We start from the raw sequence: 27,399 nt of genomic DNA, 5'->3' as shown, positions 1-27,399 counted from the left end.
CACTTCATGTTGGCAGTTGTAACTCCTCTTCCTCCCTGTAAGTTCCTTCTCCATGACTGAGTGCAAAGGGAGGCATTCTCCATGCACAGTGCTTGTAGCAACCTGGAGACCCTGCCTCCAATGGCAGGAGACCCCGTCGCTTTAAGAAGACCGTCCATCTCACTAGCACAGTAGCATGATTATGCAGAACACTAGAGTAAAAAGGAAAGAGAAAAAAGAGAGATTCTTTGCGAAAGCCAACGGCTCCTTCCAAGGGGACGGTTGCTTATCTATTCCATTCATGTACTCAGCATCCCAGGAGTGCTATAGAGGAGGGATGGGAACTCTATCCATGCTTCTCAATCTGCTCCCGTTCCTAAATAAACCTGAACCCTAAATTTATATTGACTTTCTAAAAGTGTCTCCGTCTGCATCTCTGCTTCCACCCGTACTTCCTACATGAAAGCCAGCTCCATTTATCCTCCAACTCCCAGTTCTCATTGTCACTCCTCTCCCTTAAGACGTCCCAGGTCCTAGGAACCTCTGGCCTTGTGGAACCAGGGGCATCCGGATTTTGTTTCAGTTGCATCTTAGCCTCCACTGACTCTCACTATTTCTATTCCCTTTACATAAAGTCCACTTAGTCACTTCATAAAACCCTCGAGACAAAGACGCCGGCATTTCGTTAAAAAAAAAAATCTTATTAGGTAAGAGTCTTGCATTTGTATTATTATTGCCTTAAAGTGGCCTAGATGAGACATGAATTCTTTGAAGAAAGTTTCCTGGGCTAGATAAAAGTTATTTAAGATATCACTATTACACTCGTGAAGCACAGCCCCACGAGGCACCGCCATCTTGAGGTCTTCTGTCTTGGGCCAGCTTCTCTGAAGTCTGGGTAAAGCAGGGAAGATCACACGTTGGTCTCAGATTGCCCCCAGGTGCCCTCCCCTGCAACACTGCAGCCCTCCTAAGCCTCAGTGAGTCTTGGGGTGTCTTTCTACTGTCAGCCCCTGATGTTTTGCTCCACCCAGTGGATCCCTCGGGTGTCTTGCTGTTGCTCATTTTGCTGTGTGTGTGCGTAAACGGGAAACACGGGCACTGCAGTGCGGACTGCAGTCTGGGGCTCTCTGTATAATTTGTTAGGAGCTTTACTTTTTACCAACTTATCCGTCCTGAATCACAAGCATGCGTGTTCTTAGTGAGGTACCTAACCATCTTCCAGAAGGCTTTCACCTGACATTTATTAGCATGGTTTCCAAAGGCCAACACGTGAAGGGCATCCTATAATACTTTGAAAATGGAGCTGGGGGATCAGTTGCCTTCTACCTTCATGACCTTGAACTTTTCACTCCGTGCGATGCTGGGTTTGGCGAATACAACTTAGCCATGGGTCCACGCCGTTCACCTGTGGCAGCCATACATGTTGAGAACAGTGCCAACGTCCCCTCTTTCTGCCTCGTTCTCTGTATGTCTACTTCTAGGTTTCACTAATAATGACATTAGCAAAGTAGAAACCAGCACTTCAGTCTTCCTTCTGAGAACCACAGGGTGGTGATGACTTTGGAGAGCAGCGGAGCTAATTTTCTTGCATGATGACCAGGGGCCAAGGGTTGTCAGTACCCTAGAATTTTTAGGCATAGGAAGACTGGTTACATAAAAAACTATGGTGGGTGCCATTGGTATTCTTTATCAGTTCCAGTGAGAACACTGATGCTCCTGCAAACCGTAAGTGCTGAGGTTTCCTCACAGGTGAAACAGCCAGTGGTTAGACTTCCTACTAATGCACTATGTTCAGTCTCTCCGCAAAGGCCTTAAGGGTGTCAGCCATGCATGAGTGTGCTCTTCCAACCAGGAGGAGATGTTGGCATCTTAAACACAGACTCAGCCCTGCAATTGGAGTGTGTTTGGTGTTTAGGAGCTTGTTACATGTGATAATGCAGCTAGTTAGTGAGGTTACCAGTGAGACCTAAACAACACTTAGTGGATTTATTCCAGCCATGTTCACCCTTTCACTGCCTTTAGAGTCAACTTGGGATAGACCTTTGCAACGGAAGTGAAAGTTGTTACAAATAATCACTTGAGCGCTGAGAGCTCCCACGACAGCTGCCTGTAAACACTTCCTCCTCTTGATCTATCCTGATCTTGGCTGGTCAACACCATCACTATTAATTTTTCCTTTAAAGCACTTTGTGAGTCATGCTATTAGTTTACAGTTAAGTACTGAAGGTCTGGGAGAAGCTTTCTGATGGGCACAGTGATTTTACAGCTAAACTCTTCAAAGAAAAAGTCTCCCTTATTTTGAGTTTTTTTTTTTTTTTCTTTTTCTTTTTTCTTTCTTTCTTGAGTATGTCTTTTTGAGTATGGAGATTCATGTGGGCTGGCTGAAGTCTGCAGTATACCTAAGAGCTTGCAGTCAGTGAGTGTCTCCCCTGACTTAAGGAGGATGCCTCTCAGTTTAAAGATGAGGAAAGTGAGCAAGAGGAAGTCTAGCATGAATGGCGGACTCATTTTCATGGGTGAGGAATAGATCATCTGGAAATGTAAAAGGCTGCGCTGTATGTGACAGTAGCAAAGGCCTTCGTGGGAAGATGTGATTTCAGCTTCTTGTCCCGCTGGTCTAGAGTAAAGAAATGGAAGGGTCAAGAAAATTTGCTCAACCATGTTCATAGCAGCCTTATTCGTAATAGCCAGAACATGGAAACAGCCTAAGTATCCCTCAGTAGAAGAATGGATAAAGAAACTGTGGTACATTTACACTATGGAATACTACTCAGCTATTAAAAACAAGGAATTCCTGAAATTTGTAGACAAATGGATTGAGCTAGAAATGATCATAAATAGTGAGTTAACCCAGAAGCAGAAAGACTCAAATGGTATATACTCACTTATATCTGCATACTAGCCCAAGGGGCATGTCCCACGAAAGCCTTCACTTACCAGGAAACTGGGACAGAGGGGAGGACATCCTATTGGGACTCTAGATGAGAGAAGCATGGGAGAATAGCAAAGTAGAAGGATCCAGAGGGTCCTAGAAACCTACAAGTAGAACATTATGATAGGCAGATTTGGGCCCAGGGGTCCTGCTCAAACTAAGGTACCAGCCAAGGACAATACAGGCGGTAAACTTTAAACCCCTACCCAGATTTAGCCAATGGTCAGCACATTCTCCACAGTTGAGTGGAGAGTGGGATATGACTTTCTCATGTACTCTGATGCCTCTTATTTGACCATGTCCCCTGGAGGGGGGAGACCTGGTGGCACTCAGAGGAAGGATAGCAGGTTACCAAGAAGAGACTTGATACCCTATGAGCATATATAGGGGGAGGTAATCTCCCTCAGGAACAGTCATAGGGGAGGGGAATAAGAGGAAAATGAGAGGGAGGGAAGAATGGGAGAATACAAGGGATGGAATGACCATTGAGATGTAACAAGAATAAATTAGTAAAAAAAAAAATGGAAAGGTCTGTAAACACTCCTCCTATCATGAAGAAGAGCGACCACCAAAAGATAAACCTGTCCTTTCAATCTCAGGTCAAGCTGTATATTCCACAAGACAGCTGACAGCTTTTACATTGGATGTTTTAGTTCTCTTCCATTTCCATGTAGAACTTTTTCATGGTAGGAGAAAGAGCAGCTCCTTTCTCTAAAAAGGCTTGCCCTGTATTTTAAGCTCAAATGATATTCTGAATCCTACTGAGGATAATACTCAATTCTTGTCCCTTTATCTAAACCTGGTTTCAATTAGCCTTTCTTGCCAAACCAAAGCACAGGGGTTTCTTTTGGGCTTTAATTGTTCTAAGGAGCAAATAACTGCGAACTCACATTTAAATACTGTGTAGGCTTATGCAGCTAGAATTGAAACTTTTAAAAATATCCCTGTGTGACTTGCTACCTCACCATGTTGGTGTTAGAACCAAATGCCAGAATGGGTTAAATGTTTCACAAGTCACCGATGACAAAATGTGTGTAGTTCTCAAGTTTTGAACAAATACCTAACTTTCTGTCCATTTCTCTGAGAACCACTTTCAGGAGTATTTCTGTCTTGCAGTAATCTTACTGTTAATGCAAGGCAAACTTGTTAGAGTGGAGAGTATGTATTTATTTTATTATATTTTTTGATGGAGGAGATTTTAGTGCTTTTCTTTCTTTTAAACTGCCCACAGTATTTGCTATTCACAGATGTTCCGCTTTGAATAAGGCCTATCACAGTGTAAAACTAGATGGATACTTTTCTTCCCCTCAGAATGGAATGGACTTGCATTGTGCAGTGTTCTTAGGTGAATTTTCTTGTTTAAGAAGCCAGAATACAAGAGAGTGCTATATTAGTGTATTATTCTTACAGCAAACAAGCCCTGTTCTGTCGCTACCTGCTTGGCCATTGTTTCTGATTGTGTGTGCTGTGCAGTGGTGTTTGGATGGCTTCCTGCTCTCCGCCAGCACAAAAAGGCATTTCTGTTACAATGGCCCCTGAGCACACAATGACGGCATTAAGGATTTATGTGGAGGTTTCATTATTTTCTCCTCTTTTGTTCCTTCCAGGATGTCTTCCAAGCGACCAGCCTCTCCGTATGGGGAGACAGATGGAGAGGTAGCCATGGTGACAAGCAGACAGAAAGTGGAAGAGGAGGAGAGTGAGAGGCTCCCAGCCTTTCACCTTCCCTTACATGTGAGTTTTCCCAACAAGCCTCACTCTGAGGAATTTCAGCCAGTTTCTCTGCTGACGCAAGAGACTTGTGGTCCTAGGACCCCCACTGCTCAGCACAACACAATGGTAGGTTTCTCACGGTCTCCCTGTCCGCGCCAGTCTATCCCTCTAATAGCTTGGCTTCCGTCTTTTGCTTGAAATGATCATGTGTTTACGAGCCACACAGAAGATTCACTTTAGGCACCATAGAATTCCTTCTAGTAACTGGACTCCACAAGGGAACATAGCAGTGATGATTAGCCCTTTGTTTGCTTTTTGAGAAACCTGCTCCTGACACATAATTAGGGGGACATCCATACAAAATGTATTGATCGTGTTACGCTAGCATGGCTAACGTTAGGCAGAATCAAAGTTGGCTTCTTATTCTTCCTGAGGAAGAGATATTAGCTATGAATGCTTACACTCATCATTGTTAAGCCCACTGGCCAAGCAGTCCTCAATTATTTGAACATAGGACTAGAATTTTCCCTCCTAGATAGTGCAATACACACAGCACACATGAGAGGCTGCATGCTCACACACACACACACACACACACACACACACACACGTGTGTGTGTGCATGCTCATGCTTACGTGCATGTAGAGGAGGAGTCAAGCCACAATAATTCATAACCCTCACAGTAATCTAGTGAGCTACTGTTAGTAAGCCTCTTTTCCATTCGAGGAATCTGAGGCAAAGTGAAATTAAAAGACGTTCCAGGCCACAGAAACTCACCTAGGCAGGCTAACTTCGAGGTCCGTAGTCCTGGCCTTCCTTCACGAGAGCTCAGGCATAGTTGATGTCTTCTTGTTTGTCACTTGGCAAGCTCAGTCATATGCTTGACGCTTCCTCCCTCTCCCTCTCCTGGTCACTTGTCATTCTGTTGGAGGCTACAGCTCGGTATCTTCTTGTCCATGGGAGGAAAGAGCAGGTGGGTGGGTGCACGTAGGTCAGCATGGTGAGATGTCAGATTCTCCATCTGCTATTGTGCCTCTGTGATGTGTTATCCCCTTAATGTTTTGGCCATTGCCTGCTCTCAGGCAGTACCAAACTAAGGGTGTTTCTTGGATAGATTTTCCCCTTGACAGTGACATACATATAAGTCTGAAGGACTGAATAGAAATAGCGCCAAGGTAATGATAAGGGAATTTTAAGCATACTCAAACATGAATGGGCCCGAGAGAGGTAGGTTAAGTTAAAAAAAAATGGCAACATTGGGACAGCATAAAGTTCTGATCTATAGTTTATGGGTCTTCTGGAGACAGACAGGGAATTCTATTGATGAGAAAATATCACAGGTTAGTGAGATGGCTCAGCATGCAAGGATGCTGGACACATAAACTTAAGAAAGGTAGCTCCAGTCATAGAACTCACTCTGGAAGGAGGGAATCATCTCTTGAAAGCTGTCTACAGACCTCTGGGTGCATACCTTAGTGCACATAGACCCATGATTACATACAGAGGCACACAATAATACTAGATAAAAACATTAAAATAACCAGTCTGAGTAGTGATTTCCAGTGAATTCTTCAGGAGATTTGTGACCCAAAGTGGTTGAGACCCACTGTGGTGGCTGAGATGGGCTGTGGTATAAGTTATTGGGGTTTTTAAGCAAATGACTAATTCCACACTAGTGACATCGGCGTTTGGACTTTCCTGTACCACATGAGTGGTTTCTCAGTTTGTTTCTACCTCAGATGTTTCTTGTATTCGTCATCCCTTCTTCTCTTGAGTGGGCACTTGAACATGTCATGACCCTAACTTCTCAGACCTTCTGTTAGGTCACCCCATACCTCCCTCAGATACAGCTAGCCGAGAATGAACTACATTGCTCCCCTACTGGTGAATGTATGTTCCAAGTTGCTTCACCTGAGCAGCAGGTCCTATATAAAACACCCCACATCATGATTAGTTTTTTTTTTTCTCCAGTCATCTGCATTAGACCAAGGCTCTGGCTGCCCAGCTACACACACAGTTATGAACACCATTCATGGAAGTTCTATACCTCCTCCCTGGGATATCTTTATTATTTTAAATTTTCATCTTTATGGTAAATGTGCTTTTCCCACAGGAATAGGTGAAAGGTCACCACATCTTAGATGGGTTTACTCCATTGTTGGACAATGGAGACCATGGCACTGCACCTTTTTTTTCTCAGGCTCCACGTGTCATCTGTGCATTCAGATGTTTGTCTCTATACACTGTCATAGTGTATCTTATTGATACACATAGACACACACACACATACACATGCACACACATGTGCACAGACACACACACATGCACACATACACACATGCACAGACAGGTCTATACACAGGCAGGCACACACACAGATACACATACACTTTTTCTGGAATAAAGCATGAAATGATGCTCAGTTTATGATGACTTGACTAATATTTGACATTATATGGCTCAATAAATACTGAGTACTTGAGGATAAAGTTTTCAAAAATGTCAATTCCTGGTGACTATGTTCTAGAAATTTCAGAGTTATAGTGATACCTACTAATGTACTGTCTGGGAAGAAGTCAGGATATAGCAAGTTCTTACAATAAGACCTGTTATAAACACTTATCAAAATGGCTGAATGTATTTATAGTATCATTACTCAACATGAATACTTTCTATTTTATAATGGACTATTGTCCTCTTCACACAATAGAGTCTTATGTTTCATAAGGAAATATATTCTCTACAATTTTACTCAGTATCTTTGAAAAGGGAGAATGCTTCATGATCTTTGTATTATAGAGTGGTTCCTGAAAGGCTGCCTGGAAAAATCAGGGAGCCACTTTCCATGTGAAGTTTCAGTCCAGAGAGATTTCCTGAGATGAAAACTTTGCACACTCCATGGCCGTCACCAACTAAAAATGAGAAATTCAGAGTCCAGTTATAAAAGGGGTAAGGCCTAAGTAAGAACCTAACAAGGGTGTTGACCTGCCTTTCTGAGCTTCCTGAACTCCTGTTTATTTTTCTGAGTATTTGGAGAATAAACCAAATTTCTAACTAAGAGAAAATCTGGGGTAGGGAAGGGTAGCTGTAAGCAGTACAAATGCTGTGAATCAGAGTTTATGCAGGGTTTGGCTTGCTGGGGAGAATGCAGCTGTGAGCTTTTGTGGTACACACATGGTAGTTACTGTAAGAGTGCAGATCCTTGTGCGAGGCAGGCATGGGGGGGGTGAGGTGATGGCGGTCGGGATGCTGCTGTGTTCTTCAAAGAAGCCCTCGTAACTTTGGCAGACAGCTAGTGGAAGACCCTGACTCCTTTCTCATTTTCAACACACCATGTGAAAGGATGGTTGTGCCATCCCTGGAAAAACCATCCTGACCTTTAACCTATGGATAATAAAAGTCCTCTCGTATCTTTTGTTGTTGTTTTTGTTTGTTCATTTGTTTTCTGGTTTTTTTTTTTTTAATTTTTACATGTGTCCTGTGTGTAGAGATGACTAAACATCTGTGTATGTGTGTATGTGTGAGTATGTGTGTGTGTGTGTGTATGTGTGTATGTGTGTGTGTGTGTGTGTGTGTACATCTGTGTTCTGGTGCACATAAATACATTGCATGCACATCTAGAGGCCAAAGTTCAACACTGGTGTCTTACTTGGGCATTTGCCACCTTATTTTGAGACAGCGTCTCTAAGTGTCGTGGAGCTCAGTGTGTGTGTGTGTGTGTACATCTGTGTTCTGGTGCACATAAATACATTGCATGCACATCTAGAGGCCAAAGTTCAACACTGGTGTCTTACTTGGGCATTTGCCACCTTATTTTTGAGACAGCGTCTCTAAGTGTCCGTGGAGCTCAGTGTGTGTGTGTGTGTGTACATCTGTGTTCTGGTGCACATAAATACATTGCATGCACATCTAGAGGCCAAAGTTCAACACTGGTGTCTTACTTGGGCATTTGCCACCTTATTTTTGAGACAGCGTCTCTAAGTGTCCGTGGAGCTCAGTGGTCTCGGCTGGCCTATCTGACCACCTAGCTCACGCGGCCATGCGTGATTCTGACAGGTGAGCTTGGCTCCAAGCCTCTGCCTGTGCAGCAAGCACCCTACAGACCAAGTCATTGTCCCAGCCTGTGAGTTTTTGTTTTGTTTTGCCTGCATCTTTAAAGTGGGCTTGGTTGTTGCCTCAGAGTTTCGGAGACAAAACGGGTAGCGCGATTCAGGCTAACCTTAAGAACAGTCTGACAGGGACAGGTTGAATGAAAGACGTAGGCGGCCTCCTGCCAGTCAGCACAGGGTGTGTGGGTGTCCGAGGGATGGGCGCAGCTCTGAAGAGGAAGCAGCCCCTGGTGCTCATTTTTCTGACTGGTTGCATGCTGCATCTGTTGGTGAGCTCTCAGCCCCAGTGCAAATGTGATGTAAAATGAAAGCTGCCACCACCTGTGGTTCCAGAATAATCTGTTGTCTATTTTTTTTTTTAAAGCCGACTCTGCTCTTCCAAGCTTTCTTTTGATTCTTTAAACCGCTCTTGTTTTTGAAGGAACAATATGCTATTTTCAATTTGAAGCCGTCGGAGTGCCTTGCTCTAGATGTAACTGAATCTTATTAAAAAAGAAATAAGCGCACAGATACTTCTCATTTTGCATTGTTTCAGGTCCAGCCAATGGACTTAGGCATTCTAGATAAGAGCAGTGCCAACGAGCTGCACCCTTTAATCATAGAGTCATTGGTACCATAATACCTTTGACTGTGGCTCAAACCATCAGCTGTCAGCCTTCTAAGTTACTGGGACTAAAGTTATATCCCCCTGTGCTAGGCTATGTGTACAGTGTGTGTGTGTGTGTGTGTGTGTGTGTGTGTACACATACATAATATATTATGTATGTGAGATATTTTGGCATCTCATTTACAGTTGATATTTATGGTATTTTTCTGGAAATATTCATAATTTTGGGTCTTCACGATCATCGTGTACTCCGATGGTGTCTGTGAGAGTCAGTGTGCTTCAACACTGCAGAACTGGAGTACGCATGACACAATTGTTGTGAGTCCCTCCTGCCTCCTGTCCTCAAGGAAATAAAATAAGATGTTTCAAGTTAACTGTTAATAAAAGACACAGTGTTGGGCTTTTGAGTATACCATAGCAAGGCTCCCGAACAGAAGAGCCAGCCTTAGTCACTGAAATAAACACCCATTCTGTGTACTGAGAAGAAGAAAGAGGCGTTTGGTATGCTCAGGCTCATGGCTAGCACTTACACATCTTTTCCACACAAGATTATCTTTAACTGTTATATTGTAGCTGCAACTTTAGGTGCTTTTTATATGAATTTTTCTTACAATATAAGAATCAATTATGCATTTTTGATATCTAGGATAGTGTTACCTATTGGGTATTTATTCAAGAAATTTAAGAAAAAGAGAGGAATGTGTGTCATTCAAAAATAAATCACAGAATAAGAACTTAATTGTGGGGTGGTAAAGATTACTATTCTTATCTGATGCTTTCTGTAAGCTTTCCAATGTCTGGTACCTTTGTATATTAAACTTAGCCTTAAGCTATCGTGGCATGGTGAACCCCACTATTGCTATGCCAGGGAGGTCCTTGTGCTAGTTACAATAATGAGAATTCCATTGTTTAGGGAGCGCCCTATCCCAAACTCTAGACAAAAGAGTAATTACTTTTGAATGATGTGGACATGGGACACTCTTTGTTTAATAGCACATAGAATAGACTTAGTAAGATTCAGATAACATAAGCTCCCAGACAGCATGTGCTGGTCCTAGTGTAAAACTGTGATCACAAGTGGTATCACTCCGCACGGAGAGCGATTTCACGGGTTTATCTCTAACCTGTTGTAGCTGGAAGAGATAGGCTTCTTATCTGAACAAGGCTAATTCAATTGCAACAAGGTAAGATGCTGACAAGTCTGCGTTTGTTGGTTTTTGTTTTTTTGTTTTTTTTTTTTTATGGTAAATTGATGTTTATCATACAATTAAATTACGTTGTTACACACATCACCCTGTATACTTTGTCACAAAATACCCCCTGGTGCAATTTATCTAGACACAATTCCAGACTTGTGTTTGAATGGAAGTTCAATTTTTCTATGTGTATTGTGCTGGGAAATTTCCCCCAGGGCTTTCAGGGATGGAGACAGTGAAACACAGTCAGCTAGGACCCCAGAAGCTGCTGGAGAAATTGGGCACTAGATCATTCTGTCCTGTGCCCATGCCCTGTGGATCAGCCCCTATTGTGGTGGGAGGAGTTGGCCCCTAGGAAGTCACAGAAATGTTGATGGGGAGATGGCTCAGTAAGTAAGGCACTTGCCTCACAAGCAGGAGGACCTTCGGACCTTCCTTCAAATCCCCAACAGAAAGGCTGGGCACAGTGGTGTGTGTCTGTAATCCCAGGGCTGGGGGTGGGGGTGGGGGTCAAATGCTGGGCACAGGGTGTGTGTCTGTAATCACAGCGCTGGGGGAGGGGAGGGCCGGGAGGATGGGGGACAGACAGGAAGGTCCCAGGGCTTGCTGGTCAGACAGTCTAGGTTCAACAGCCTACTCTTGCTACATTGAGTGACTGTCAGAAAGTAAAACAGGAATGAGTAAGAGGCTACGTCTTCCTACACGAGGCTTTATGTTTGGAATTAAGCTAGAGTGATCGCCATATATAATAAGTAGAATTAATGTAAGATGTTGGAATTCTTGTGGAGATGGGGATGATTTTCTGTTGAGGGGTGACTGAGATTTGGGAGGATTAAAGTAGTTTAATCTGAGATAGTTCCCACGTGAAAAGCAACACTAGGTACCCAGACTATTTAGAGTACATATGCACACACACACACACACACACACACACACACACACACACACACACAGGTTTAACTTCTGCTGTTGCAAGCTCCTTACACTGGAGTTTGGCTTTGTCATTTTAAATACTTTACCCCAGCAGAGAGAGCTCTGAGCAGAACAAGTTTGGAAAGGAAAGCAGCAGTCACAAGCATCCTGCAAAATCTTCAGGGTAAACAATGGGGAAGCTCCTAATACATGACACTCACACCACGCAGGACAAAACCATGTCTGATCTGTTGGGGCTCAGTGTTTGCTTGGTTTATGGGGTGACTGTCTCTGCTTCAGGGGGAGAGCGATAGCATTTGTGGCTAAGGTGCTGCTGCAATAAGGAGCAAGACTGGTGCCCTGTTTGATGGTGGTCCTGATTTGGGCAGTAGATGGGCGTGTCATTTCTTAGTCAGAATGACTCTGACAAAGAAAGGAGGTAGTCTTCTGTACCTCCTAGCAGGCAATGACGGGTCTGTGCACAAACTAGTTCCTATTCGAGATGCTTAACTTTGGGTTCTCCACTTCCTCCTCACTTTCTTTCCTCTGTTGCTTCACTTCCCTTCTCTTTGGAATATACTAATAGCCAAGGTTGGCCACGAGCTTCTGGCAATCCTCCTGCCTCAGCTTCCCCAGTGCTGGGATTACAGGTACGAACCATCATGTGTATCCAGAAAAAGCTTCCTAATGAATCATCTTGTGGGTCTCAATAGTTCCGTGATCAGAAAAAGCCACAGGAAGGAGAACCCAGAAGCAGAGTGCACTGATGTTCACTTCCTCCTTCACATCCCTGGGCTTTTGGAGAATTCCGGGCCCCCGCTGTGGCCAGCTTCGATTTCTCTTACTGTCTGCGATTGCTGGAGCTCAGTGGCCTTGCTCCTGAAGCTTTCAGTGGCTTCTCCATAACACAGGTGTGAACTGAGTCCCCACAGATCAACACAGGACATTCATTCAAATGCTCTAAGTCTGTGTACATTTGTTGCCTGATGCACTGCTGGTAATAAATGGTAATTTATCTTTAATATACTCATTTGGCAAATAAGATCCTGAGGCATTTGCTGGTTCCAAAATTCCCCATTGCCGCTTGCTCTGCACGTCTGCTCCCAGAGACAGGGTGCTGCTCTTCTTGTAGTGTTTGCAGCTTCAGCTTTAAACAGTTTCACCATGGTTTGACTCTTTTCAACCATGTTTCAGTTTTAGGAACTGGCTGTTTTCTAATACCTGAGAATTCACAGGGATGGCTGAAAAGTAAAAAGGGAAAGTCGAAGATGGGAGCTGGAAAGAAGGTTACTTCTGCAGTAAGAGGGTAGTCTGATTAAGGGCCGTGAGAACGGGACTGTGCGTGCATCCTTTCTTATTTCACTCCTGTAAAATGCACCCGCCTGAAGGAGTCCTAGAGTCCCAGGGTCCTCTCTGAGGATGCTTTTTCTCCAAATGCAAGAAGGAATCTCTAAGAGTTAGGAGCTCACTTGTCCCCCTAGACTCAAGTTTCTGAGCTTACCAGTCCAAGATGCTGTGTGTGTGTGTGTGTGTGTGTGTGTGTGTGTGTGTGTGTGTGTGTGTGTGTTCTGAAACTGAGATAAAATGTTGCCATTAGAACGTTCAACTTCAGGCAGCAGTGTTGTAAATGCGATGTTTAAGAGTGTGGCTTTGCAGTGTGACTTAAGGAAACAATATCAGATCAGCAACGTAAGAAAGTGTGGGTTTTCAGCATGATTCAGGTTTTCTCGTCTTGTTAACGTGGCTTTCCATTTCACAGGTATATAAGGAAACAAATAACCAGATCGGGAGACAATGACTTCAGAAATAGAACATTTTCTGCAGTGTAGAAAAATCTAAGTGGGCCCGGAAGGGTGGCACCCTTGGGAGGCTGAGGCAGGAGGACTGCTGTGTGTTACCTAGTGAGCATCAAGACTATCTCAGAAGAAAACAAATGAGAAGATAAAAGGGGGTAACTTTTGGGGAAAAAGATTCCTTCAATAACAGTGGCAACATGAACTGCAAGTGTTCACCACACCAATAGTGTCATGCTGGGGGAATGTTAAAGTGTTACTCACCTTTAGCCACCCTCTTCCTCTTCCAAGATGCTCAGAATTGAGCTGGCACAAATCTGAGCTCATGAGTAGATTTGTTGGTCTTGTGCACTCCTCCTCCTTGCTGATTGCTTTATTTTCTTCTTAAATATTTATTATCACTTAGTTATTTGCATGGGTGTGTATTGTGCGTGTGGCCTCCTGCTCCTGAGTGCAGCGCTCATGGGGGCCGTGGATTCTCTGTAGCTGGAGGTATAGGTGGTTGTGAGCCACCCAACGCGGGTGTGGGGACCAGGCTCAGGTCCTTTGCAAGGCTTCGCTGCTGAGTCATTGTCCAGCCCTTTAAACAGTCAAGTCTGGCTTTTGTTTTCTTCTGTTCAGTTTTCTCTATTCCTTTATGGCAGCCAAGTTGTGTGGTATTTGAAGCCAGACAGAACCATGAGGCTAACTGAGCTGACAACTGTAACCAGGCTGCCTGGTCACACATTCTAGTTATGTGATGGGCAAGAAGCTTTGATTTCCCCCATAGCCCATGTTTAAGAATGAACCACATGACCAAAGGGAGTGTGAATATAAGCAGGTCAGCCTTGACCAGCTGCGACCGCGGCATCACAAGGTCAAGTCGGTGTACAAAATGACCCATCTGTGCTTGCCAAGGCTGCCTGTGCAGCAGGAAGGCAGACACCGTAATTGTTACTATATCTAGAAAACAGGTTAATTTACCTTCTCATCCTAGCGCTTAGACATGAAGCAGCTGCTGAGAAACAACAGTGAATGCCGCAAACCAGGAAACAGAATTCTAGGGGTTAATAAAAAACTTATAAGCAGAGGCATAGTGTAAGTGGCAAGCGCTCAAGCACACTCCAAACTGACTTTAAGTAGCATTGACTTATGTGCAAATATTAATGTGTGCTACGCAAACAACAGAACCCAATGTGCACGAATGACAGAAAAAAATAAGGTCCACAATGGTTTGTGAGCGTACACTCCAAAATGCAGTAAGCTTGGGGACCCCTCCTCAGCCACGTGAAGCCTCATCTATCCTCCTCGGAACACCGGTCTTCAGCGAGAAGGGGCTCCAGCGGGCATCTGCAAGGCTTTGGGGCAGTGGCTCCTTGCCCCACGGCACAGCGACCTAGGAACCCCTGAACATGCTCCCCATGTCTGAGATTCTAATCTCGCTTGGGCCATCAGAACACAAGAAGCAACTCTGAGTGACTCTTGTGAGATTTTCATAGAGCCTCAGCCTGAAAGATGACACTCAAATACGAAGGTCTCAGAGCTGCTTAGAGGGTGCCTAGTAACAGGCAGTGAGTATTTCCGTTTGCAGCGGTACACGCCGTGTTTGTATCACTGCACCCACTGGCGTGTCTGCTCTGGGAGATCACGAGCTTATAGAAGCAGAGCAGTCCTGCTGTCACTGAGGAGAATAATCTTTGGAAGAAGAATTAGACTTTGGGTCTATGACTTCAGAACAAGCAATTTTAAAGGCTGCTGGAAATGCCGGTGGAACAATCTTTACTTGTTTATCTGTCCAAACTCAGAGCTTACCTGAACTTTCAGATGCATGTGCAGTGTTGGTGTGTGTGTTCACACACTTGTCAGAGATAGATAACACATCTGGTTGTGTGCCTCAGAGGTCATACATGCAAGAAGTCTACATTTCAAGGTAGCAAGCAAAGGTCAGAACCTTGCCCTATGTGCACACCCTACATGCACACGTGTATACGTAATGAATTAAGACTGAATTCCAGGCAGCAGGTTGGATTCCCAGCACCCACATGGCAGCTCACAACTGCCTATAGCTCTATGCCCACAGAATCTAACACCCACTTCTAGCCTCTGAGGGCACTGCAGATACGTGGTACACACGTACACATGCAGGCAAGGTACCAATGCACACTAATTAATTAATTTAAAAAATTTAGTCTAGGTATACATGTGTGCACATTTGTGTGTGTACATGTGTGTGTGTACATGTGTGTGTGTACATGTATGTGTGTATGTATTGGAAAAATCATAACCCTTCCTCTGTAACTGTAGCTTTTCTAAACACTTATGATGAGAATATAGTCCCACTACAAGCCAGGCATGGAGACATGCCACAGAAACACTTTTAACTGTAGTGTCGTTGTTGTTGTTGTTGTTGTTGTTGTTTCTGAAATGCCTTGGTAATGGCGACAAAGTCATTTTCTCTTAACACATGATGAGGATGTTGATGCTTTTTCACAGGGTTTAAGTAATGCCCGTGTCTTCTCACATTTCCCCCCCGTTTTGGTGCACTCAGGAATTTTGGGAACTTTGTGACCTTTGAGGAGCTCCGTTCTTTGTTTATGACTACTGTGTTTATTGCGTTTGGTCCTTTGATCTCTCTGCTCTAATTTGCCGACAAGAACAGCTTGAGATGATGTAAGGAGGAGGATATAGCTGTGGCTTTGTATAATATCACAGCTCGCCTGTCAGAAATCTGACATATCGCAACTAAAACTGACATCCTCAACCAAAATACCCATGTCTGTAATGCTAGGCCCCAAGATGAGATGTGTAGACACGGCTCTGCCTTTGTTTGATGGGGGCCACACTTTGACTTCTCACTCTCCTAACGGGTTCCCGTGGCCTCCTCTTTGGTTCCCCAGCTCTTTCATGTCGGCCTATGTCCTCTTCAGTGATTCTGGAATTATTTTTGTTTTACAGAGAGGGAAACATGCCCCCCTTTACATATGGCGTTTTTGCTTCCCACAGACAGAACTAGACAGACGCCTTTAACATTCCAAATTTTATTCAGTTTTACATTCTTATGCTTATAACCCTCTCTAAAAACGTCCTTACCTAAAACACTTCATTGTTTGATTACTAGATTTATGCCAGTAAAGACACAGCGGCTTTCCTAGGGATGATCTCTAAGTGCAACTTAGGAAGGCAAGCTTTGAGAACTCAACCTAAGAAAGTAAATCTGGAATCGTGAAACATCGGTTTAACCGATGCTCCTGACAACTTAACACGACAGACTGAAATATAAAAGCTGATGCCAGTGGGATCAACGGATTATCTAAGTCCCAGGATGTCTTCCTGTAAATTAGGAGACCTGACAGAGTGGCTGTGAGAGGGCTGTATTGTGCATCCCTGTCAGATGCAAAGCATTAGGTTTGCAGAGATTAGCCCCAGTGGATGTGGGCTACCTGCACCTCAAGCAGAGGGAAAGGCATTGCCAGGGAAGGGCTTGGAGAGAGGGGGCTGAAGAGAGAGCTGGATTTGCATGTGCGAACTCAAGGGGCTCTGTCATCGCAATTGTCTGAAGTGATGTGCAGCGCAGATCATCTCCAGCATGTCCCTCGGTGGCAGGAGGTTTACAGCCTCCAGGAGCCCCGATTACTGCTTTATCTTGTCATACTAAATTAACACTGCAGTGCACGACTAAACCACCCTGACCTCTTCATCTAGGGAAATTGCTGCCTAGAAGAGGGATGGCATTTCTCTCTCTCTCTCTCTCTCTCTCTCTCTCTCTCTCTCTCTCTCTCTCTCTCTCTCTCTCTCTCTCTCTCTCTCTCTGTGTGTGTGTGTTTTTCTCTGTCTCTCTCTGTCTCTGTCTCTCCCTCTCTCTCTCTGTCTCTCTATCTCTCTTGTCTCTCTCTGTCTCTGTGTCTATGTCTCTATGTCTCTGTCTCTCTCACACACACACATGCACACACACACATGCGCATGCACACACACACACACACACACACACACACACACGCAGCACAACACCTCCTTCTTATACTCCTACAACATTTTAGAGTTAGTTAGACCATTATTATTATTATTATTATTATTTTTTAGAAAAATATGTTTTATGTTAAAGTGACACCAGATTGGTTTTGGGTAGATGAAATGGCCGTTTTGGAAAGAAAAGATCTTAGTTGTTTGATATATCAAGTGGTTTATCATCATTGCCTTTATGAGGACTTGTGACTCTTCAGACAACTTTTTGATGTTGTGGGATCTCTTCTCTGTGTCCTGATAGGACAGAAACAGCCCCACCCCCTGTGTGCCCCTGGTGCTACCAAGAGAACTAAAGGACAGAGTGCTTTATAGACAGGTGCTAGGTCTCCTTTCTTACCAGGTACTCAGGAGACAGACAGACAGACAGACAGACAGACAGACAGACAGACAGACAGACATGTGAAGTGAACGGTGGCTCCAGAGTGATTTTGTGCGACCCTTCCGTCAGACTTCAATTGTGCCTTCCAAGTGTTTTCTGAAGTCTACGTGAAGGAAGTACAATTAGCAATTTTTTATAGCTGTCTTAAAATATTGATGAATCCACCAAAGCCCAGTGTGGGATCCAGTTGAAGGACCAGACCAAGAAGGGCCCAAAGCTCCACAGTGTGGTTCTTCCTGCTCGCAACCCAGCCCAGGAGTCTGCACCTCAGATGGAACCCTGGGAACCTCTTCCTCACTAACTGCCAGAGCAAGAATTTTTCTTTCTACCCTGAGTACTAAATCACTTTAAAGGCTGTAAGATGAGCTCAAAGGAATCTGCGTACTCCTCAAACTCCCGGATTTATGGACTCATACTTTTTCTTAACCTGGAGACAATGTCTCCAGCTTTTCCTTGTATCCCCCAAGGGGCCTGAAAATAAGCTGTGGCTGCCTGGGGCTCCCTTCTGGGTCTCTGGATGGAGCAAAGAGAACACTAACCCAAGGCTGTGCTGCCCTCCTGCTGGGAGTACCCCTGCCTGCCCAGGGCCTTTCCCCAGGACACCCAAGCTGGAATTGAGCTGGTATTCTACTGGTTCTTGGCCAACTACACCAGCCATCCTGGACATCATATGTCCCACTCTTTGATCTTTCTCTTCTCTGTGATTTGACTGAAGTTTTGATTCACTTCCTTAGTATCCTGGATCCAGTGTGTAGGCTATAGATACAGACTCTGTTAAGCTTGGGAGAGGACTGCCTGGGGCCAAAGCACCGATTTCTCTCTTGGTTTATAAGTTGTCTTACCCCTGACCTCTGTTCTCTCTATGCCATTAGATGCAGTCAACTAACTTACTACCTGAACTGCTGAAAAGGAAACATGGGTGTAAAAACATCCAACTTCTTCAGCCTGTCTTGCTTTCCTGGTACCATGTCTCCAACTATGCAGGACTGTCAATATCGCAACAGCTTGCATACTTTCGGTATCATTGTAAATATCACACAATCTGAAACAAAAGGAAACAGCTAGAATTCTCACCAAATTTCCTTTGTATACTATGCAATATTTTAGAGTAAATGGTTAAAAAAAAAAGTGCCTCTTTAAACCAGTCTTTTGCAGTGGTCAGTCTCACTTGGTGTATTTAAGAAGTTAAGTTTAAGACTTAGAGTAATAATCTTGTCAGAAACATGAAGCTCTTTCTCATCATTGCAAATTCATATTTATTTAGTAAATAGATTTAGTGAGTACTGTTATGTATTCATCTATTAAACCCTTGCAGGATTTGTTAGATATAAATTGACTTTATGGAGGGTGGATATGGTTTCTATCTTAGGAGACAGCCTCTCAACAGGCAGTGGAAGACCATGACAATCTTCCTGTGGAAGACAACCCGAGAGCCAGGAGGAACTGCTGGGGAAAGGCGGGGGTGCCCCCCAAGAGTGGAGAATAACAGAGGGCACAGAGGCCTGCAGTGTGACAAGTCTGCTGATGTTGGCGATTTTTTTTTTTTGAGGAAATTCTTAATTTTGAGAAAGTTACTGTCAGATATTTTCAAGAAAAGCAACCTATCCAGGCATGGGGAGTCACACTTCTGATCCAAGTGCTAGGAATGCAAAGGAGGGGGTTGGGGCCATCTGAGCTCAAATACTGAGTCTGGACTGCAGAGCAAGATATTGCCTAAGACAAAAATAAAGTACAATAAAAGTAGAAAATGTATATAAAGGAATGAATAAAAAACTATAAATATCTAAAAAGAGAGATGACAAAACAAGAGGTTAGACCATTTGTTAGTTTTCACGCTAAATATAAATAAATGAACTTAAAAAAAAAAAAGACCACTCTTCTCTGGTTTTATTTAAATCTTATTTCATTTTTTCTTAAAGACAGATATAGAACAAAGTAGCATGGAATCTTAACAGTATAAGAAGGAGTGAAAGTAGAGCAGATGCCCACAGGTGGAAGTCAGGCATGGTGTGGCTGTCATGAAACAAGGTGGAATTGTTCCTGGGATAGTCATTTTACATGGTTGCCTAGAAATAAGTGATGAATGTTTATGAATTAAGTAAAAATGGAAAGAAAGCTGGTCTGGTAACAGTAAAAGAACAGTTCAGGGATGTTTAGAATGTGCTTTTCTTTCCTTTGAGGTTTGTATTCTGTTGAACACAGACAAGATTGACTTTTCATTGTGTAGCTCACGTGAGCACATGTAAAGGACTACACTGTTAAATAGTCCTTCTAAAAGAAGGAAAGGTCATTAAAACTCCTGAAAACAACAGCTTGAAGATAACATATGAAACCTCAGATGAGAGGATTAAAAAATCTAAGTACTGTGAGAATGTGTAATTTTAGGTGGCCTCAGTCTCAACTGGAATGTTTTGAGTTAAGGAGGAATCTCATAAGATGGCAGTGACAGCCAGGTGCCTCCAACTCCAAAGGAAAAGAGAATTCCCTTGCTGTCTAAAACATTTTCAAGAGTGAAAAAAGATAAGTTGAGCTTTTTCACAGTTAGTACAATTGTGATTTTCCCTCTCCCCAAACCAAAAGACTCAAAATAGCTGTTTCCAGTATACTATAATACACCGTCCTCTCACCTAGAGCTGGCAAAATGTAGAACTTGGGTACTACCACTACCTTGATTATATTTTAACAAGTCTTAGGGCTTCCCAATCTTGATAGGAGTTTAAATACTCTGCCGTGTCTTCACACCTCACCAATTCTGGATTCACTGTTTGCTTCTGTGAATTTATCTTAGGATCAACAAAATCTTGGAGTCATCTTTTCAATGTCCTCATCCCTGCAACAGTAGCTTTATTAAATTCCTTTCTGGTGTATTCAAAATATTTGAAAAGCTACTTATAGCATACGCTTTTGCATATAAGGTTAGAACTCTCATGTCTTCACTGAACCCTCTTTTTAAATTTTTATTCTCTCTCTCTCTCTCTCTCCCCCCCCCCCGCTCTGTGTGTGTGTGTGTGTGTGTGTGTGTGTGTGTGTATGAGTTCACATGCGGCAGTCAGAGGTCACTTGCTCGACTCAATTCTTTTTGTCTATCACGTGGGCCGTGGGGGTTGAATTTAGCTTGCTGGGCTTGGTCACAAGATCTTTTACCCACCAAGCCATCATGTTGGTCCTTACCTCTCTCATCTGTGGATCACTTTAGAAAGGTTTCATTTCTAGTGGGCTCTGTCACCAAGGGTTCCAAAGGCAGTGTTTGCGCATAAAGTCTCTACACCCTGCCAACTGAATTGCCCGTGATAGCATGAGATGATATAAGAGACTGAGATAAGAGCGTAAGTCTTATGTTCTCTTTGAGATGCTACCCTGTCCTTAGACACACGGAGATAGCTAGTTTTCCTTTGTGTCTCCCTGGCAATGAGTTGTCTTCCTGTTTCTGAATCCAAAAGAAGCTCCCCTACAGCCCTATTTTTTTTTTCTTGTTATTTCTGGTTCGATTTGGCTGTCTTTATTCTTCTGTTCTTTCTTATCCTTTCCAGATCAGCGGCTACATAAGAAAGCATGCTTTTGGTGACTCACCACCTTCCAGAAAGTGAATATTTTCAACTTTTCTTTAGTGTCAGAAAGTCCACCACACACTGTCACAGTCAACATGCCTTTCAGCAGGTGACCTCGCTCCTCTTTGGGGAGCCCACTGGAGGGGAGCCTGCCAAACATCGTCAGACTGCTTACGGTTTTATAATCAGTTCACCCTGGACAGCAAGGCCCCTCATGAACCTCTTAGACACCCGCACCGTCCTTACACACAGTGGCAGACCCTTACCAAAAGCTGCCCATGTGTTCTCTAGGACAGTTTAAAGAGATCACATGTTCTAAAGCAGAAATAACATAATTTCAAGAAAACTTGTCAATGTCCACGGTCTGAGGAAAATAAAACAAAATGTTGCAGTTTAGTTGAGGGCGTGATTTCCTTGGCTGTAGGGGTACAATCAGGTGTAAGCAAGCTGCCAGCTTTTTATGTCACCAACGATATTGTATGTCAACATTGGACTTGGGGTTGAGTGTTCTGCAATGTGGGTTTAATACTAAAATTAAATATCAAGCCCAGTTCCCACTTGGGAGAAGCATATTTGCTTATTATCTAGGGAAGATGTAAGTAGGAAATGATTTTTCCCACTGAGGCAATCTTATATGGAGAAAATAAATAGAAAAAAGAAATGTGCTTTATTTCAGAGTTTTGGACAGGAGAGCGATGGTCATTTGACTCCCTCATGTGAGTGAGTGAGAACACTTTACCACCCCCTGCCCCCGCCCCGGTCTAGTTTGAATTTGTCACTGACTGTAAAGGAGATGGGCGGGCATGTCTGTCACCCTCTGATTTCCAGGATGTATCTGGCTAACCTCGCTTCTGAGAGTGGAGCCATATGGAGCCTTCAGCATTCTTGTGAAGACAGCCATCTTCCCAACTGTCTAACACTGAGGGCACATGGCTGACTGTATAGCAGAGCATCCCAGCTGTGCCACAGACTGGTTATTAAGTAGTCCAGCCAAAGAATAAGCTAGGCTATACATCCGACTGTGAGAGTAACAGCCCAAGAAAGCTAAGGGGATGAAATAAAACTCCAACTAATGCAAATTAATACACTCATTTGCTTTTAAAGAATTCTGCTATGAGTCTGGGAATAAGACAAACATCGCTTAAAAGTTTTTGTCTGTTTTGTCTGGTCTTAAACATTAAAGAGGGACTAGAGCAGAGGTTCTCAACCTGTGGGTTGTGACCCCTTTGGAGGGGTCACATGAACGTTTCACAGGGTCACGTATCAGATATCCTGCATATGAGATATTACATTATGATTCATAACAGTAGCAAATTACAGTTATAAAGTAGAAACAAAGATAATGTTATGCTTGGGGTCATCACAACATTAGGAAGGTTGAGAAACCCTGGGCTAGAGGAATGGCTCAGTAGTTAGGAGCCCTGCGTGCCCTGGAAAAGGTCCCCAGTTTCATTCCCAGCACCTGCATGGTGGCTCATGACTGTTTGTAACTCCGGTCCTAGGGGAGTCAATGCCTCCATGAGTACCAGGCATACATGTGACATGCATGAATGTCCACACACAGACAAAACATTCAAATAAAAAATGTAAATCTTAAAAAAACTCAAGAAATGTAAGAGAGATTAACTATCCCAGTATCATAGTTTGTCCATTTATGGCAATTTATCAGCGTCCAGTGTTGTCATAACGGCCAAGGAGCAGAAGCTGTAGGCTCTGTCTTTGCTTATGTCATGTGTTTGAGGTAGTAGCAGTGAAAGCTCATAAAAATATCAGCTAGCAAGTTGGTGACATAAGGTGGACACATGTGACATGCACAAGATTTGAAGAGAATAAATACTCTCAGAGAAGTTCCCTTGCCAGCCGCTGCTGAGTGATAATAGGGCGAGAGCTCCTGCAGTACAATAGGCCATCTTCTGCCTTCTCCCACAGGCTCTCCCAGGGCTGGAGCCCTCTGCTCACTCCAGGCCCGAAGACCATGCCTTTATTTCCTTTAAGATCAGAAGAGAGATGGGGGCATTTAGTGTGAAGTGTTTTCATACACAACACTAATGTATATGTTTTTATACTGACTGGGTCACAAAATGTAATTCCAAATATTCTGTTATATTTATTCATTTATTCCTTTGGTATGGAGGATGGGATTTTCAAAGGCAAAAATTCATAGGGTCCTGGGAAAATAATGACATGGTCCTGGCAGGAGGGTAAAATATAGAGGCAACTTTGTTAAAAATGTGTAACAAAGATGTGTTTTGCATGCAGCATCTACTTCTGGGCCTCTTTTCTCCCCCTGTGTCCTCTCACTTTCTTATTTACAAGTCTGTTTGTTGTCACAATCCTTTGTTAGCTTGAAGCATGGTTTAAGACGGACCATCTGATCCCAGTATTCCTCCCCTGCCTGGTGCAAAACAAAGATCGGATTATGTTTCATTTTCGATTCACATCAATCCCTGTCTGCAGTGCATGGAATATGGCAGCTACCTGTCCTACCGGAGGTTTCCAATAACCACGTAATGCAACCAATAAGACAATGTAATTTTAAAAAAAATAAAACAAGGGGTGCGGATATTAATTTAATACCATTTATCTTAGTGTATCCCTTTAACCCTCCCATACTTGCTGAATAGTTTGTTCAGACATGATGGTAAAATCAAAGTACGACATAATAAAGCCCCCAAACTAGATTATTTGTATTTGAAATGTTTGGCTTTAATATACGAGATATACAGAGGTGTTTAGTTTCTTTAAATATTTCCCTCCACGGCATTGTTTATTGTTTTTCTTTTCAGGAAAATATAGACCTTCCAGATTTTACTTCATTTAAAAGACAGTTGTCCCTTCATCTAATTTTGAATAGTTAAGTATTTCTGTTCCCTTGAAATAGCTACCAGATTTCCATGGTGGATAAGGGGATTTCTTTATGATCCCTGTAATTAGAAAGAGATTTCCTTAGTGGGTGACGAGCCTCGTATATCCACCTCAGCAGAAGGGAGCCCCCCACATCAGAGCAAATCCTACATAGGGGGCAACAGAGAAAGGAAGAAAGATCAGTACAGCTCGGAGTCACAGCAAGAGAATATGACCACAAAACTGCTCAAATTGGAACATAACTTATGTAGAAGAAAAGTTTGCACCGAGTCCCATTTCACACCCAAATGTCAGATCTACATAATAGAGGGAAAGAACAGGTGGAATATCTCTGCTGGTGTGAACTTCGGTCTGCCAGCTGCAGTGTTTGATGGTGTGAGCGCATCCCCACAGGGTCCCCAGTGTAGCCTACCTAGTTGGGTTGTTCCCTTTCTCTGTGTTAAGAGCATATGTGTACTTATGTGCATCACCACACACAAGACTGTGTTCTGAAGCAGAGTGTGTGTGTGCATGTGAGGGGACTGTCCCACCGTTTGCATTGTTACCTGCCTGCTTCTGTAGAAGTAGAGCATATGGGATTAGTTCCTAGTGTGGGGAAATGTGTTAGGTGCTGGAAGGCCCTGGGCTTCCATGCAGGGTGGGGGGGGGTGGAGGGGGAGAGCATTTCCCCTTCAGTACAGCGAACATCCTTAGAAATGCAGGCACTTGTTGATGGTGCTTCTTCCCCCCCCCCCCCACTCCATCTCCGCCATGTTTTAATCCAATCCCAGAGGGTTTCCGCGCACCGTGTGACATCAGCGAGCAATAGTTCATCTTTCTTCTAGACACATTTCTTAAGTTCTTTTTTTTCCTTTTTCTTCTTCTTTATATTTTCAGCTGTTTCTCCAGTTTTCCCCCTGATCTTATATAACCTGCAGGTTTAGCTCTAACTTTCACAGTCCACCTGAAAAGCTGGGTACCTCCAATGGCCCTGCACCCTGACTTATGTTGGAAGAAAATGCCTGTAAAGGAGGACGTTAAGTTGAATAATAACCTTGAATATCTTTTCATTCTAGCAATAATAGGAAAGAAAAGTAATTAAACTCTAATTCGTGATTGCTGAGAACCTCTTGTTTATTAAATGTCCTCATTGCCTACACAAGACAAACATAACCACCAGGAAACTGTAATAATCTGGTGGCAAAGTCCCAATTGAGCCCATGACCATTCTGTGTCAAGTAGCGTACTTGAGGAGATCTTTGGCATGGTATGGGGGTTTGTGATGGAGTGAACATCACTCTCTGACTGAACCTGCCACTTCTCTAGAGCGGCACAATAGAGGGGTGTATATGTTGTCCCCAATGAAATCAAAATGCGGGATAAGCAGGCTAGGAAATATCACAGAGACTAGACCATGCTCTTTCAGCAGGTTAGCATGCGCTAACGTACAAAAGAAATCTGACCGTGAGGAGACGATTAGCTGAGATTGAAGGGCTTCCCAGTGGGCTCCACATGTACTCTTGAGCAGCCTTTGAGGTCTGCTACTTCTAGAATTGTCCTGTCAGAGGACCACAGCACACAACCTGTAAGTACTGCAACTGACAAATAGTCATAACCGACCACAGCAGGGCCATGGCCCCTTACATGCACAGCAGTGGAGAAGTTTAAACAAGGCACCCTAGAAATAAAAGTCTTTAACCTGAGCCTCCAAGGATGTGTGGATTTGAGTGTGTAAGTTGAGGTGGGGAGCAGCTAAGGGGACAGAGACATTCTAAGCAAAGGAAATCAGCGCCCACCAGAAACGAGCCCTCAGGAGATGCTCTGCAGCTCTCTCTGTAGAACTTGTACTGTGTTTGTCTCTGGGGACTGAACTGGCATGTATGGAACAGCAGGAATCGTAAATTGACTGATGTGGAGGGCTCGTTCAGCCAACAACTCGAAAGGCCATATGCCATTATGAACTGCTTCATGCAACCATTGAAGTCTTTCACAAAGCCACGGTCATGGCTGTTTCACTGACGTGTGTGGAATGTGGGAAGGATAGACTCTACTGTAATGTCAGTAATGACAGACCTGGCTTAGAAAACTGCGTTCTAATAATAGGACAAAGTTTAAAATGTCACCTGAGGGCTGGAGGGATGGCTGCCCAGCAGTTAAGAGCATGTACTGCCTTTGTGGATGACCCAAGTTCTGCTCCCAGCACCCACATCAAGCTGCTCACAACTGCCTGTAATTTTAGCTGCAGGGGATCGAATGCCTTCTGGTCCCTGCCAGCACCTATATGTAGGTACAAATATCCACACATACGCACAATTAAAAATAAAGATCAGTCTTTTTTTTTTAAAAAAAGGCTCGACGAAGGCTTAGAAAGCTTCAAATTCTATGACCAATTTGGAATTAATTATCAAATTGTTAGCAAATCATAAAGGGTTTTAGACTTACAAGTGGCTTCATTACAGCCATACTTCACAGATTAAATACCAATATGTGGTTTTTTTTTTAGACTTAAAGCACTAAGGTTTTGGAAAAGTCTGTTCTAGGTTTGTCTCCACAGCACATCCACACTGAGCCAGGATTTGCGTTGCTGTAAAACAGCAGTGCAGGGAGCTAGGCGTTCAGCTCGGGGGATCTAGCAGTAACTCCAGCCTCTTAGTTACATAGTGAAATATATAAAGTAAGTAGTACAAAGCAGAACCGGATGTTTGGTTTTTTTGTTTGTTACATATACACACAGTTGCACATGTAAGTCAGACTTAGACCCTACAGCTACAGCCACAGGCTAACAGCAGAATGTTGGAGAAGTGTAAGAAACTCGGAGCATCCGTGTTTCCCTTTCTCACTCAAATATTAAAAAAACCAAATCGCAATTTATTCTTGCATTGAAACGTCAGTCATATTATTTTCATCTTTACAGTTACTTATTCTGCTCAATGCCTGTCAGAGTGCGACCAAGTCTGAGAAGAAACAACTAAGCAGCTTGGAGAATCAACAGAAAGAAACCCTAGCTACTTTGCCTTTCCTAGAAATATATTGAGTGGAGCCACGAGTCACCAGGAAATCTGATTAAACCTTCTTACATTTCAATCAGTTAGAGTCCTTAAACATTCTTTAAGAAGCATGTAAGAAAAATAAAGGAGAGGAGTGAGGCAAAAAGGTGATACAAATAAAATGGAATTTTCATTTCTCCACACGTGTAGAGTTCCTGTTCGGCATTTATTTAATTATGTCTAATATAGAAGTGTGATTTGCAATAGAAGTCTCAATATTTCTCTGAACAATGTATTACAAATAGAACATTTATTTACTATTGTTTTGTTACTGTGCTACCTAGAGTGCTACCTAGAGCCCAATTTAAAGATCTTCATTCAGAGTAGACGACCCTGC

The 27,399-nt window shown here is 43.4% G+C and overlaps 1 protein-coding gene across 12 annotated transcripts in view; it reads left to right on the top strand.

Moving 5' to 3' along the window:
* Positions 1-27,399, top strand: part of Sox5 (SRY-box transcription factor 5) — a 775,369-nt gene that overhangs the window by 454,842 nt on the left and 293,128 nt on the right. For 7 of the 12 annotated variants that reach the window (XM_051155573.1, XM_051155574.1, XM_051155579.1 and 4 more), the window contains one exon: positions 4,519-4,750. In XM_051155573.1, the coding sequence (XP_051011530.1) occupies positions 4,520-4,750 (231 nt within the window). In that variant the 5' untranslated portion in view covers position 4,519. The remainder of the gene's footprint in view (positions 1-4,518; positions 4,751-27,399) is intronic. The other 5 variants (XM_051155581.1, XM_051155577.1, XM_051155576.1 and 2 more) reach the window with 1 other exon arrangement.

Source organism: Acomys russatus, chromosome 13, assembly GCF_903995435.1.
Source record: "Acomys russatus chromosome 13, mAcoRus1.1, whole genome shotgun sequence".
Lineage (NCBI taxonomy): Eukaryota > Metazoa > Chordata > Mammalia > Rodentia > Muridae > Acomys > Acomys russatus.
This window is presented reverse-complemented; position numbering and strand designations above follow the sequence as displayed.